At 40.0% G+C, this 12,795-nt stretch overlaps 1 protein-coding gene across 4 annotated transcripts in view; it reads right to left on the reverse strand.

Moving 5' to 3' along the window:
- The window catches only part of fndc3ba (fibronectin type III domain containing 3Ba), a 100,341-nt gene that overhangs the window by 26,845 nt on the left and 60,701 nt on the right, over positions 1–12,795 (reverse strand). For all 4 annotated transcript variants that reach the window (XM_034857546.1, XM_034857548.1, XM_034857550.1 and 1 more), the window contains exons 8-17: positions 10,992–11,050; positions 8,204–8,355; positions 8,039–8,098; positions 7,775–7,913; positions 7,235–7,288; positions 6,779–6,903; positions 5,608–5,782; positions 5,034–5,120; positions 2,818–2,953; positions 1,089–1,160 (exon numbers count right to left, since the gene is read on the reverse strand). In XM_034857546.1, coding sequence (XP_034713437.1) covers positions 1,089–1,160; positions 2,818–2,953; positions 5,034–5,120; positions 5,608–5,782; positions 6,779–6,903; positions 7,235–7,288; positions 7,775–7,913; positions 8,039–8,098; positions 8,204–8,355; positions 10,992–11,050 — 1,059 coding nt within the window. The remainder of the gene's footprint in view (positions 1–1,088; positions 1,161–2,817; positions 2,954–5,033; positions 5,121–5,607; positions 5,783–6,778; positions 6,904–7,234; positions 7,289–7,774; positions 7,914–8,038; positions 8,099–8,203; positions 8,356–10,991; positions 11,051–12,795) is intronic.

Raw genomic sequence — 12,795 nt, forward strand, 5'->3', positions numbered from 1 at the left:
ACAACTATGCACGACAGTAAGCAAGATCAATCCGGTTTGAATCACTATTTTTTCTTTTCAATTGTTTTCATTTGTTGTCATTTTGGTGCTAGTGATTTTCTTTCAGGACTTGCTAAAACTTCTTTACTAGACAGATCAGAGGACAGGGAAACACGGGCAAAGAACAAAGAACAAACAATACTCCATCAAGGCAAGAAATGTTTGGGTGATATCACATCAAATATTTCTGTATTTTGTGTTTTGTCTGTGCTTTTCTCACTGGTTTAAAGTTGAGTATCAGTTGGAAACAGGTTATGCAATGTACTTCCTTGCATAGATCAGGAACATTAGAATCCAAATCTGATGGAATTGGTGGGTTGTTGGGTCTCTGTCAATCAAATCACATCCACACAGGCCCAATAAAGCAGATGAGGTTTTAGAACGTTAAGTATTTGATAAACAACTAACGATAAAACTAAATATTAGCCCTGGATATGAAATGCTATAGGGAAATAAATTTGAAGCCGATTAAGCCAGTTAAGGTCCTTACCTGCTCCTAAAATATTTTTTTATCTAATAAAAAGAGATCAGACACATCACATCCAGTCATACTGACTGAAAGGCACAGAGTTCATTTGAGTTGCAGACAAGCCAAAACCAATTACATCAATCCACTGGACATGGGGTTCAATATGTGCTGCTGTTGATCCTCTTTCATTATCAATGAAAGAAGACACGTGAGCTTTTGACGTTTCATTCTTCTGTTCCTTGCTTTTAAACACTGGTCTTCAAGAAACAACTTACTCTTTCTTTGATGTGATTACATGAATACTGAGAACATTTGCTTCCTGGGGGGCAGATCAGCAGAAATCTGAAAAATCCTGTGTGCCAAGTTGCTGCTAACAAAGAGTGAATTATGGCTGCTGTTCTTCTGAGGAGGGTAAGTGAGAGAAATGGATGCATAGAGAGCACCAGCACAGGGTAGAGAGGACGGTTTGGTACATTTTGAGCTTTCTTTTTTAAGACGGTGGACTGAAAAAGCACTCAAATTAGCTGAATGTGTGGCTGGATGGATGGACGGAAGCAAAGGCAGATAGATATAAGTATACCTTCAGAGCATCCCTCTGAGATCTCTAGTAGGTACGTAAGAGCTTCTGAGCCCCCGTTGTCCTGGGGAGGATCTGTTGGAGGAATAGATTGGGTCACTTTAGTTTGGGTTATTATCACACATAAACATTATGAGCTAGAGAACAACTCACAGGAGTACGTGTGAAAACATCTCACATTTCCAGCGTGACCTTTAAGGCTTCATGAAAAAATATAACACACATTCATAGGACATCCGTTGAGACTTTTCATGGAATTTAGCATCGCCATCCATCTCTAAAGACATTGTACAATAACTCATAAAGCTGTGGTAGTTTTACTTTCATCCACACAAAAGTAATAAATCTCAGAGCACAGTCATTCAGCTCCTGCCAAATGTTTCAGTAGCAAGGGAACTGGTAAGAAATTGTTCTAGCTTCTTTTATTTCTGTATTAATCTGCTTTAAGACATTTTTAGAGAAACATTGTGTTGATAACAATAACATAATACTCCACAATACAATAGGGAATGATTTATTCTGAAATCATTGATCAATTCTAGCACTAGTGGAAACAACTATTTTGACTGCTTAGTCTTATTTTATCAACACTGTTGATAATATAATATGTAACATAATTACAGGTAGGCACACCCACACAGCACATAATATAGACTGCAGTGCAGCTACATCACTTTAAAATGGTTAAGCTGAACTGGTGTAAAACTCCCACTACTTATAACGCAATAAAGAAGGTGCTATTTTATTGTTTAGCACTCTAAAAGGTTTTGTGTTTCTAGATTTTTAAGTCAAATTATTATCGGAAGGGTGATGGAGAGATCCAGCATGATCTGTGCCATTTCACAACATTTGTAAAAGGACAGGCTGCCCTGACTCCTGCAGCACTAACGCAGGACAGATGGATGATAGCAGACATGATGGCTTGTTATGGACGCTACTTTAGTTTCATGAAAACACTCCAGAGGCAGAAGTCGTCATTGATTTTCTATTTTCCATGAGTACTTGTGTTCCGCTATATGCTCTGCTAGATTTGATTTTTACATTTCAAGTGAGCATGTGGGAGCAACTGTCACCACTCCATTTTGAAGATTTCTTGTATATTTTCTAGAATAGTGATACACTAACTGTCCTTGAATGGATACCAGAACATGTTAAAACCTTTTCCATCATGTCAATGACAAATTCAGATAATTGTGAAGACTTGGCTTATCTTGTTCTGTCGACTAATGAAATATAAATAGTATCTCAGCACTGCAAATTATTTGGTTCTTACCAAGACAAAAAAAAAACTTAGATTTCAAAGTGTTAGATCATTTATCTTGTTTTAAGAGTGACTTTCTTATTTTAAGTGTTCAACTTTACACCATAATCTTAAATGAACCAAGCTTGTCAAGTGAAATCATCGTTCTGCATGGACAGATAATGTCACTTGTTTTGAGTACCTTTTCCCTCAGACTTAGTGTTTTTATCTTGTTTTTAGACACCCATTTTTTGCAGTGAGCAATTAAATAATCAGATGTTGGTTAAAACTATTAGAACAATGTAACAATCTATGTATGATCATTTAAATTTGAATTACAATTCACGTTTGGTGGTTCCAATTCCCTGTGACTGTGTGCATTTCCACTTGCATCTTACTGTTAGATAATGTGCAACCATTGGGTTTTAAGAATGTTGCCCATTGTGTTAGTGTAAGGTGAATGTGCATACATGTGTGGGTCTGTATCTTTACCCCATGTGATGGTAAATCCGTAGGGCGTTACTGCGGTGACACAGGGTGTAGATGGAGGGCCTGGTTTGTCTGGATTGGTGGTGCACACCAGCACTTCACTGGGACTGCTTTTTCCCTCCATGTTCGATGCTATGAGCTGCAGGGACGGGAATGGACAACATCAAGCATTAAAGGAGGGACGGTGTGAGGTAAAATAAAAGAAAATGGAAAGAGCGAAGAGGAAAGCAAAGAGGGCAGATAGGCAGTGTACATAGAAAAGATGGTTTGGTAAGAGAGAGAAATGGAAGAAAGAATAGGGTAAAAGAAGAACCAAAATGAGTAACGATGGAGTGTAAGACAAAAAAGAGGCACAGTGAGAAAGGGAATCTATCGAGAAGTAAAGGAACTGTCCTGATTGATAGGAGCCATTACTCTTTACTCCATCACCTGTGGTTATCATGGCTCTTCTGCCTTCATTTATCTTCAGCTAACTCCCTCCATTACCACATTCCGTGGAAAATCAATCTGCTTTGTTTCCAGATGTTCACACCGGATGAACATCACAAAGAACACAGAGGTCCCTTTGTGTGTGAGCATGTATGTTTGTTTCAGCCGCTTCAACTAACATTGCGAGTGAGGACAGCTGCGCACACGTGTGTGTGGGTATAAGTCCGTTTAAGGTGCACCATTAGACATTGTTGACAAGAAGACACACACTGGAGTTACCATATTATTCATAATAACACCAACTCACGTAGGCCTACAGAGATCGACTGTGAGTAAAATTTGTTTCACAATGTCTTCACAAACAGCTATCACAGCTTTCATTTGAGCCGGTGTTCTCTACTTTCTAATGGGCCAGTGAATTGCCTTCTTTCACAACAGGTTAAATTGCAGCCACTTCTCTGGCAGTAAAATGCTGTATTCCTTACTACAATGATGGATGCTATAATACCACTGACGACAACTGACTCACTAAAGTCCCCTGGATAGGTTGGAATCCATAAAAACACTTAACAGAAAGAGAACATCACTGACTGGAAACGGATCGAGTAAAAAGTGAAGATTAAAAGGTAGACAAGAGAACTTGAGCTGTAGCTACACAATGTATTCAAGAGAACAGCTGAAATCAAACATGAAATCAACATGTCAAAGAGTTAATGCAACCTTTTGAGGGTTTGCTTTAATCTACTTTGAATGACATATTATTTACATAAAGTTTTTATTGAACATCCTACATAATAAATCTCACTCATCGTATACACCAAAGCAGCTAATGCTAATCATGCTAATTATTGTCCATTTCACGTACACAACATATTTAGGCTACACACCAAAGAAACATTTGTTTTAATTAGAGTTGGCTTAATGAGAATATTGACAGTACTTCCATGTCTGTACGGTAAATATATAATTACAGCCGACAGACGGTTGGCTTAGCATAGCAAAAAGGCTATAAACGGGGATAAAGCTAGCCTTGCTTGATGTAACAAAATACACCTACCAGCACCTCTAAAGCACCTCTAAAGCTCACTAGTTAAGATGGCATATTTTGTTATCCGTACAATATTAAGGTGAGAATAAGTTGTAGTTTAAAGGGTGGTTATGTGTCAGAATATCTCTTAGCCGAGTGCAAAGATGTACTGGGGTCGTAGCTAAGTTAACAGGTAGCTGGCTGTAACCTTTGGGTTGTATCATCTAACTCTCAACAAGAATTTTAGCTATTAAAACTATTCATAAGCATCTTTGTTGGACACACATGATTTGTTGACCTCCCAATCAACCGCAATGTTCTGGTTGGATTCCAGCTTTGGGACCAGTTGCATGCAAAAACCCATTTTTCTTTCCCCCATTTCTAGTCTGCCTCCTCTACCGTAAAAAGGCCAAATTCCCAAAATAAAATGTTAAAAATAGTTTTGACCGTCTGGAAAACAATTTTTGGCTTATTCCAAAACCACATGAATGCAGCACACACTTGCAATCTTGCAATGAAAATGAAAGTGAAAAATTATTTGCGAATTCCCAGATCCATATCAAAATTTAATGGGTTCTTCCTTGACCCATGCTACACCCTTCCACCAAGTTTCATGAAAATTGGGCCAGTATTTGTTCGATAATCCTGCTGACAGACAAACCACCAAAACAAACGGACAAACTGAACTGAAAACGTAAGCTCCTTGGCAGAGGTAATAAAAAAAATGAACACACACCAGCATCCACATTACGTTGTCACTCACCCTGAATTTATACTGTGTACTCCTCTTCAGGCCTTGTACAGTACAGGTCAAGTTTTCTCCAGTGTACTTAGGATGAAAGTCTGTTCCCTGTAATAATACAGATAGATTGTCAGTGTACTGTACAGTGTACGAGTTTTTTAGGCGCATATTTTCAAGCATATGGATGCAATAAATGCTGACTTTTACATTATACTGTACATGTGTGTGTGAGGGGGAGTGTGTGAGAGCATTTGGTGCAATTCCCATTTTATGTACATGTTCAATCATGTAGTGTGTTTCTTTGTGTATGCTCGTGTATTATAAGAAATACTGCTCTGTTCATCTGCTGTACATTACCCCCAAACTATTTTGCAATGCATCATGCAAGGAATCTTTTTATATTTTCTCCTCTTTTTCTTCTTGTGGGATTTGAGTGACTGTCAGCACAGAGCTCAATCACATGACCCAACTGAAGGTTTCACAAAACCAGATTATGCTTTCAAGTTTTACTATTGTGGATTGTGTGGCTCCCACCATGTTATGGTTATTATTATGAATGCTTTCATATGGGTGTTCAGATGTGTGGGGTACTCACGCTGTTGTCCTCCTGGATCTCAAGTGTGTATTTGAGCTGATCCTCGCTCGGACTGCCCTCAGGACGCCCCCACTCCAGGGTCACCCAGGACACCCCCGCCCTGACCAGCCGCGGTGCCAGAGGCAGAGCAGGCAGGGTACCCATGGTGTAAAAGACCACCTCTGTGCTGAAGCCACTGCACAAAACAACATTTCCATTTTACTTACATGCTTGTTTTTCTTTAAAATGCTGAAGTAAATTATTCACTTCTTGGATCATTACTTTTGTGGGAAAGGGGGCTGCAGTGCAAGAGGTAAGGGAAGCTGTGCATCATGAATTACAAATTTAGCAGGGACAGAGAGAGGAACATTTTTTTGAAAAGTAAAAGGAGGAGAAAACGTGAATAAAAGAAAGGGACTCTGACATTAGTGCTCATTTCAAGGGAATGAAGAAGTAGGTGCGGGGATGCAGGTAAAGATGGGGCTGTGGGGAGCTGCCAGTGGAGATGGTAAGAAGTAAAAGGTTAAAGAGGCGCGGTGACAGGGAAAAAATAGTATAAAAAACATGTTGGAAGCCAGACAGCAAAAAACAGAGAAAGGGGGAACACTAATTTGAGAGTTGCAGGAGGGAAAGAATTTGAATGTTTAGCCAGCAGCAGGGCTTTGAGAGGTCGGAAAGAAAGTTAAAGTCTGAAAAATAGCTAGTATTCAAAAGCCAGTGTGTGCCAGGTGGTTTTTGTGCCAGACTGTGCGTCCATGGCTTCAAAGGGCAATCAAGCTGAAGGATGCATAGAGGCCGCTTTGAGTTCAGCCCGAGAGCTAATATCTCCTCCCTCACTCTCGCTCCCTTCCATCACCTCCTCCCTGCTCCCTGTCAACCTAACGACTGCAGGGAAGATGCTCGACGCCATAATGACAAAGAGGAGACAAGAGGAGAAAAGAAATAGAGGGAAAATAAGGAGAGAGGCGGAGGACTCCTGTCACATGCAGAATAATCGACGCAGTGGACTGCTGCATGTCAATTATTAATTATTATAAATCTATTCTCCTACAGTGTATGAACAAGCAGCAAGAAAGAGTTATGGCATCTGCCTCCTGTGCTATTCATGTTAATGTTGCATGGTTACTTTTTTCACCTGAGTGAATGTGAGTACAGCACATGTATTTGTGACTTCAGAAACAGGCAAGATTACCTTGAGTCAATGTCGTTGTACGCAGCCACTCTGAACGTGTAGCCGCAGGCGGGGAACAGTCGTGTCAGCTTACAGTGTCTCTGGCTCCCAAAGTAACATTCTCTGAAAACACTGTTCTTCTTTCCCTGCAGAGGAGAGAAGTGATGAATGCATAGATGAAAAAAGAAGGTAAGATGAGATAAAAACAGCGGGGTGTGATAAATTATAACAGGAGATTGAAGAAAAAAGTTAAATAAAATAGACAAGGAACAAAAGGAAAGTGAAAAAGTAGAAAAGGGGAGAAGGAGAATGATAGTGAGAGGACTGACATGGATTGGAAAGGCATAATTTAAACAGTTATTAAATCTTGTCTGAGGAGCTACATGTTAACATCCGTTTTGTGACATCTGTGATAGGCATGAGTGCTTCTTTCTTTAAAATAAAAGGGGAGGCGTGACAGGTGAGAGACAGACTCACCTCATCCCACTCCAGAAGGTAGTTTGTGATTTTGGATCCGTTGTCGCCTGAGGGCTGTGGACATCAGGGAAATGGACGGAGCGAGGCACACAAGAGACAAAAGAGAGGCAGAGGAATTAGCCAAGGATTAAGCTATCTCACACTAAAACATACAAAATACCCGCCGTGTTGTTATGGTTGTCTTTATATCCTGTCTGGATGACTGATGTGACTAATTACGTGTGCCGGGAGAAGGTCAGAGAGACATTTTTGCATTGTGTGTCTTTCCAATAGGTGCTGTAGGGGCTGATAAAGTCAAGCTAGGTCTACCAGGTAAAGCATAGCTGTTTACTTTCATCAAAGAACGCAGATCTGTTGTGTGTCACTGTCCAAATTAAGTGTGGTAGACACATAAAGAACCCTGAGTATTGTTTTTATTCATAATATTTTTTTCGCAAATGGGCCGTTAAAACCAACTGACACATCATAAGTCACTGGGATGCTTATAGAGGTCAAATGTTGTTACGGTATGTCTTTGAGATGAAAAAGGAGTGGTTTTACCTTCCACTGTAGGGTGAGGGTGCTCTTGGTGCGGTGGGAGAGTTTCGGGGATAACGGGACATCGGGGGCGCTGCAGTGTGTAGTGAACGATCCGGCCTCTGAACACGAGCCTCGAACAGAGTTGTACATTGCCGACACCCTAAAGCAAACACAGAAGATATCTAAATGTTCACGGCTAAATGAAAAGGAAGCTAGAATCTACACAAGAGGTGTGAAAGCAGTGTAAAACACCATATGCAAAATGTCCTCTGGCAAAATCCTTACCGTACGTGGTAGTCTGTCGCTGGCCTTAGGTCTTTCAGGTGGTACTCCAATTCTTCGCCACTGAAACAAACAAAGCACAAAAGTCACACCAGTGTACTTCGGCCATTTCTTGAGGAGTCTTTGTAGCTGGTGGCGTATTCTTTTAGCTTGGAGTGTGTTCCCTACCTGTATATGAGGCGATACTTTCCGTCTCGTCCCTTATCTGAGAGAGAAACCTCGTAGGAGCAGGACACTGGCATCCCGTTACCATGCCTGTTCACCAGCCCTGCCGGGGGGGCCCAGGCCAACCGTGCAGCCCGCGCCTGCACATTGGACACCTATAAGACACACATAAGCATACATCCTGCATGTTATGTATTCAATGAAACCAAGTATGGTTTCACAAAACGTAGTGTGGTGTTTTGGTAGCAGCTATACGCAGGACAGTTCATTTTACAGTTATGTTTTTATTCGTAAGTGATCCTTTCTAGTCTATTCTAAGCAGCATTAACTCAACCCTCATGATTATGTAGGTAAAATCGTTCCATCAAGGTGTGTGTATCATTTTAAATGTCTGTCTGTCCATGAATGTATTTGGCTCGGTATGTGCGTGTGTAAAGCAATGTGTTATTTAAACCATTAGCCCACAATTCACTGCTATTTTGGGCTCTTGCACATCCACTGGGACAAGAACACACGAGCAAATTAAAATGAACAAACAAACACAGAAAAAAAAGGCTGTGTGCCTGCAAGTGCCTGCATGTTTATGGGAGTTTTAGTCGCGACATATGGTGGGTGAGCCAATTTAGCGTGATTTAGCACAGTCTGCTGCTATTCCAGACTACACATCCACTGAGTAGGCGATGAATGTGCCTTGAGGGCACTGGAAACCACAACCATGCCTAGACTGTCTATGAGGAAGACAGACAGGAAGAGACAGAGAGACAGACATGTAATTTTATTGAACGTTTTGATCACAATGATTGGGTTTTATGAGATTGCATCACTGTGTCCACATGCCTGAGAATGCCTTTGTCTTTATGGCAATTTATCCACAACTAAGAGCATTGTTTTCACACTCGTTCTGTCAAGACCTGAATGTAAATGCAGCAACTTTTTCATGTTCATGAGAAATAAACAGTGACGAAAAGCTGAAAGAAAAGGACACAAAAAAGTTAAAGAGGATGAGAAACAGAGATGAAGAATGGAGGAAAAATAATATGCATGACAGCAACTGTTACACAAAGGCCGCTAAAAAAGTGGTGAGACTCTACTATGTATCCATCATCCTCCTCCTCCTCTATTCCCTGATTGTAAGAAAATAAATAAGTGTATGATTTGATCATTAGTTTCCCACATACAATGTCTGCATTTATGTAAATACACAGATTTAGACACAATGGGAGTATGATTACTATAATAATTATACGATAATATTCAACTTCTAGTCCCATAATAGAAGAGCATTTAAACGGAGATATCCAAAACAATCAATCTGCTTGACACCACACGCCAAATAGGTTGAGCTAAAAAAAGACACTTTTAAACTCTTTTGTAATTAATAAACACTTTTTTAAATAAATAAAAACACATTTTCGCATGCTCTACTCTTCTGGGGATAAAGAATGAGTTTACACACAGCTTTATTGAAACCCTCCTCCTTAGTGGCACTCTGTAGAGAGCCACTCTGTGGGTAGGGATCAGTTTGAGAAACAGCTTTGGTCTTAAATATAATATGGCAATTTCAGCATTCAATTGCTCTATGCCCCAAAGCCAGAACATAGGAACATTAATCAACCTGTATTAACATCTGGAATGGTGTAGTGCCTTACTGTGACTATCAGCCATTATCGACTAATCATGTGCATGTCAATGTAGCCCGTGCTATTATGAGCAGGTTTGCTGCATCTTTCTTCAAGCACCAGTAAACTGGTACAGGGTGAACTTGCAAGCAAATTACTCCGTTTTTCCTGCCTACTTCTCTTTCAGCCCCCCACTGCTTCTCATTTTTCAATTCTGCTGAAGTAGATGCACCTACCTGCTATGAAAGCAAACAACACAACCACAGGACCAATATTGTGAACATTTTAAATGAAAGAACTTTCTCATATACGCTCTGCCTCGGCAATACCTGCTCCCGTGTCTGTATATGGTACACAGCTAAATCCATCCAGCGCAGTAGAACTTACAATATCTCCCTATACAGTATAAAGGCCATATAAATACTGTATATAAATGCATTAAGGTAATGGAGTGTCAAAAACGACCGAAAATCCCATTTGCAGTTACTGACACAAAGTAGCAATCAATGACACTAGGAGAGCCTCTTTATTTCCCTCTCCTTTCTTTTTACTTCTCAGTATCGACTGTAATAAACAGGCTGTAACAGTAAGGAGGTGATTCAAGGCTATGAGAGTGAATAAATCGCTGCTGCACACTAACTTCTGATCTCTCTCTCCCTCTCTCTGTCCATTTTAACCCCTGTGATAATCTCGCAGATATCAAAGGGTCCAAATGCACAGCTGGCTCACCAAACTGCTTTCACGGGGAGCGAGCAATTCCTTTCTACCAAACCATGCCTGCATGGCTCCAGCTCATTTACTCACAATCCCCTTGGGGAAGAAAAATAAAACTGTTAAGTGTTTTTCAGCTGATAAAGGCAAAGGTGGAGGTGAATAGCTTGGATGAGCAGATGCTGCCCTCATGTGGCCAGGCCAAGTAGACCTTAAATGATCAGTTATCTTACCTTTGATGGTTACTACAGCCCTGAAAATGACTATAAAATGAGGGCCACACTGCATTTACAAGACACTTAACTACTTGTTGTCAGCGTAAGCATCTGTTTTATGTGAGTCACAGAGACAGGATGAAAACATGGAAAAGACTACGGGTGCATCAGACGACAGGTAATTGATGAAAGTGGTCATAAATGTGTGTGTGTGTGCGCGCATCTGTGGGAGGTTTGCATACCAACCTGTGGTTTGTCGATTGTAGACAGCATGTCTTGAATACGCTTTCCTTCTGAATCAGGGTCTGAGGAGACAGAGAGAAAACAGAGGAATTATCACACATTATTTTTTTTAAATGTAATATTCAACATAGTAGAGAGACTCACACCAATCTTTGGAGCATTTGTGCCAAAGGTTGGGGGGATAACTGCAATCTGTGTTCATAATTCCACAATCAAGGTTTAAAACACATGCACATTAGCATTTTTGGCATTGCTGGTGACAAGGACAGGGGTTTAAATTCCCACAAGCTATGTAATTGTGATATGTTGAAATCTGTGTCTTTTTATTGTCCGAGGTCAGCCAAGGTTTGCATCTTGACTGTAAAATTATAGGGTCAAAAAGTTGTCTTGTTCCTAATTTTGTCTGTGAAAGTATTCCATCCAAATAGTAATTCAGTCAGCAGTGAAAACAAAAAACACAGAAATAGCCCAAAATTAAGTCAAAACAGACCCAAATTCCCCCAAAGTGTGTTGCAATACTTATTTAATGCTATCAAGTCATGATGAAGAAAGCCCTTGGGGGAAAAATACTAAATTATCCAGTGTTCCACAGAAAAACATCAGTCACAAATTCCCAACCCAGAGCAAATGAAACGGGGATAACCAAAAAAAAAATGACTCCAAAGCAACAATTCTGCTCTGTACATAGAACCTGTTGAACCGTTATCTTTCAATCATCATTATCAATACTTCATATAAATCATTATACTAATCATTATTATGTATAATTTCCAATCAAATGAATTGTCCCCACACCTGTGAGTAATCAACCACATAATCATCTGACGTCAACAGTGTTGTTGCAGCCTTGCAGTACAGCTTGTCATGCATGACATACTGAAAACAATGCCATATGTATATTATGACAGTGCTGATATGAAATGCTGCTAAGAAAACCGGATTTAAATGCTTCTCTTGGAGCCCTTCTTAGTTAGGTTTATTATCTATTTTATTTTGATTTCATTGGAGTATTTGATTCAGATGCCAGATAATATACTGGATCAGATATAGCTGCTAATTCACATATGTGCTCCCCCGTTAAAACAGCTGCAAATTGCTTCCTGCATGGCTGAACCTTCCATAAATCATCAACTAGACATCAGGTGTTAAATGTGAACTCTTTCAAATGTTGAGGACAAGCATAATCACTACATACTTAGTGGCAGAGTAGAAAAAGGACATTTATTTCTATGAAAGAAAAAGGGTGGGGCTCATTACTATGCAATTTATTACGGATTTTAACGGTGACAAGTTTGTTTTAAAACCATTGATAAGTTGACAATCGGATAATTCATTTGATCAATTATTTGTTTAAATCATATATCAAAAAATGTCAAAACATGTACTGTTCCTGTTTCTCCAATCTGAGTTTTATATTCTAAATGAAATATATTTGGAATTTTGACTAATGGTTGCATAATACAAGTAAAGTATAAATAATATAATAAATAATAAAGAAATTATTAATCCACCCCCCCCCCACACACACACACACACACACACACACACAAGTCCAGTGATACGATGTGTCTAAAAGGGGATTTATTAGCTACCCAGGGTAGTTGGGAGGGTGAGTGCAAGTGAGTGTGTATGTGTACACGTGTTGGTAATGGAAGTCTTTCCCCCCCGTGTGATCCCCGCAGTGGTGGTTTTTCCGACCAGAGGAGGCCTGCTTTCTCCATCTGAGTCTGACCACTATAAATCACACAAGGGTTGTGTGTGTGTGTGTGTGTGTGTGTGTGTGTGTGTGTGTGTGTGTGTGTGTGTG

The sequence above is a fragment of the Etheostoma cragini genome, chromosome 20 (genome assembly GCF_013103735.1).
Source record: "Etheostoma cragini isolate CJK2018 chromosome 20, CSU_Ecrag_1.0, whole genome shotgun sequence".
Taxonomy (NCBI): Eukaryota; Metazoa; Chordata; class Actinopteri; order Perciformes; family Percidae; genus Etheostoma; species Etheostoma cragini.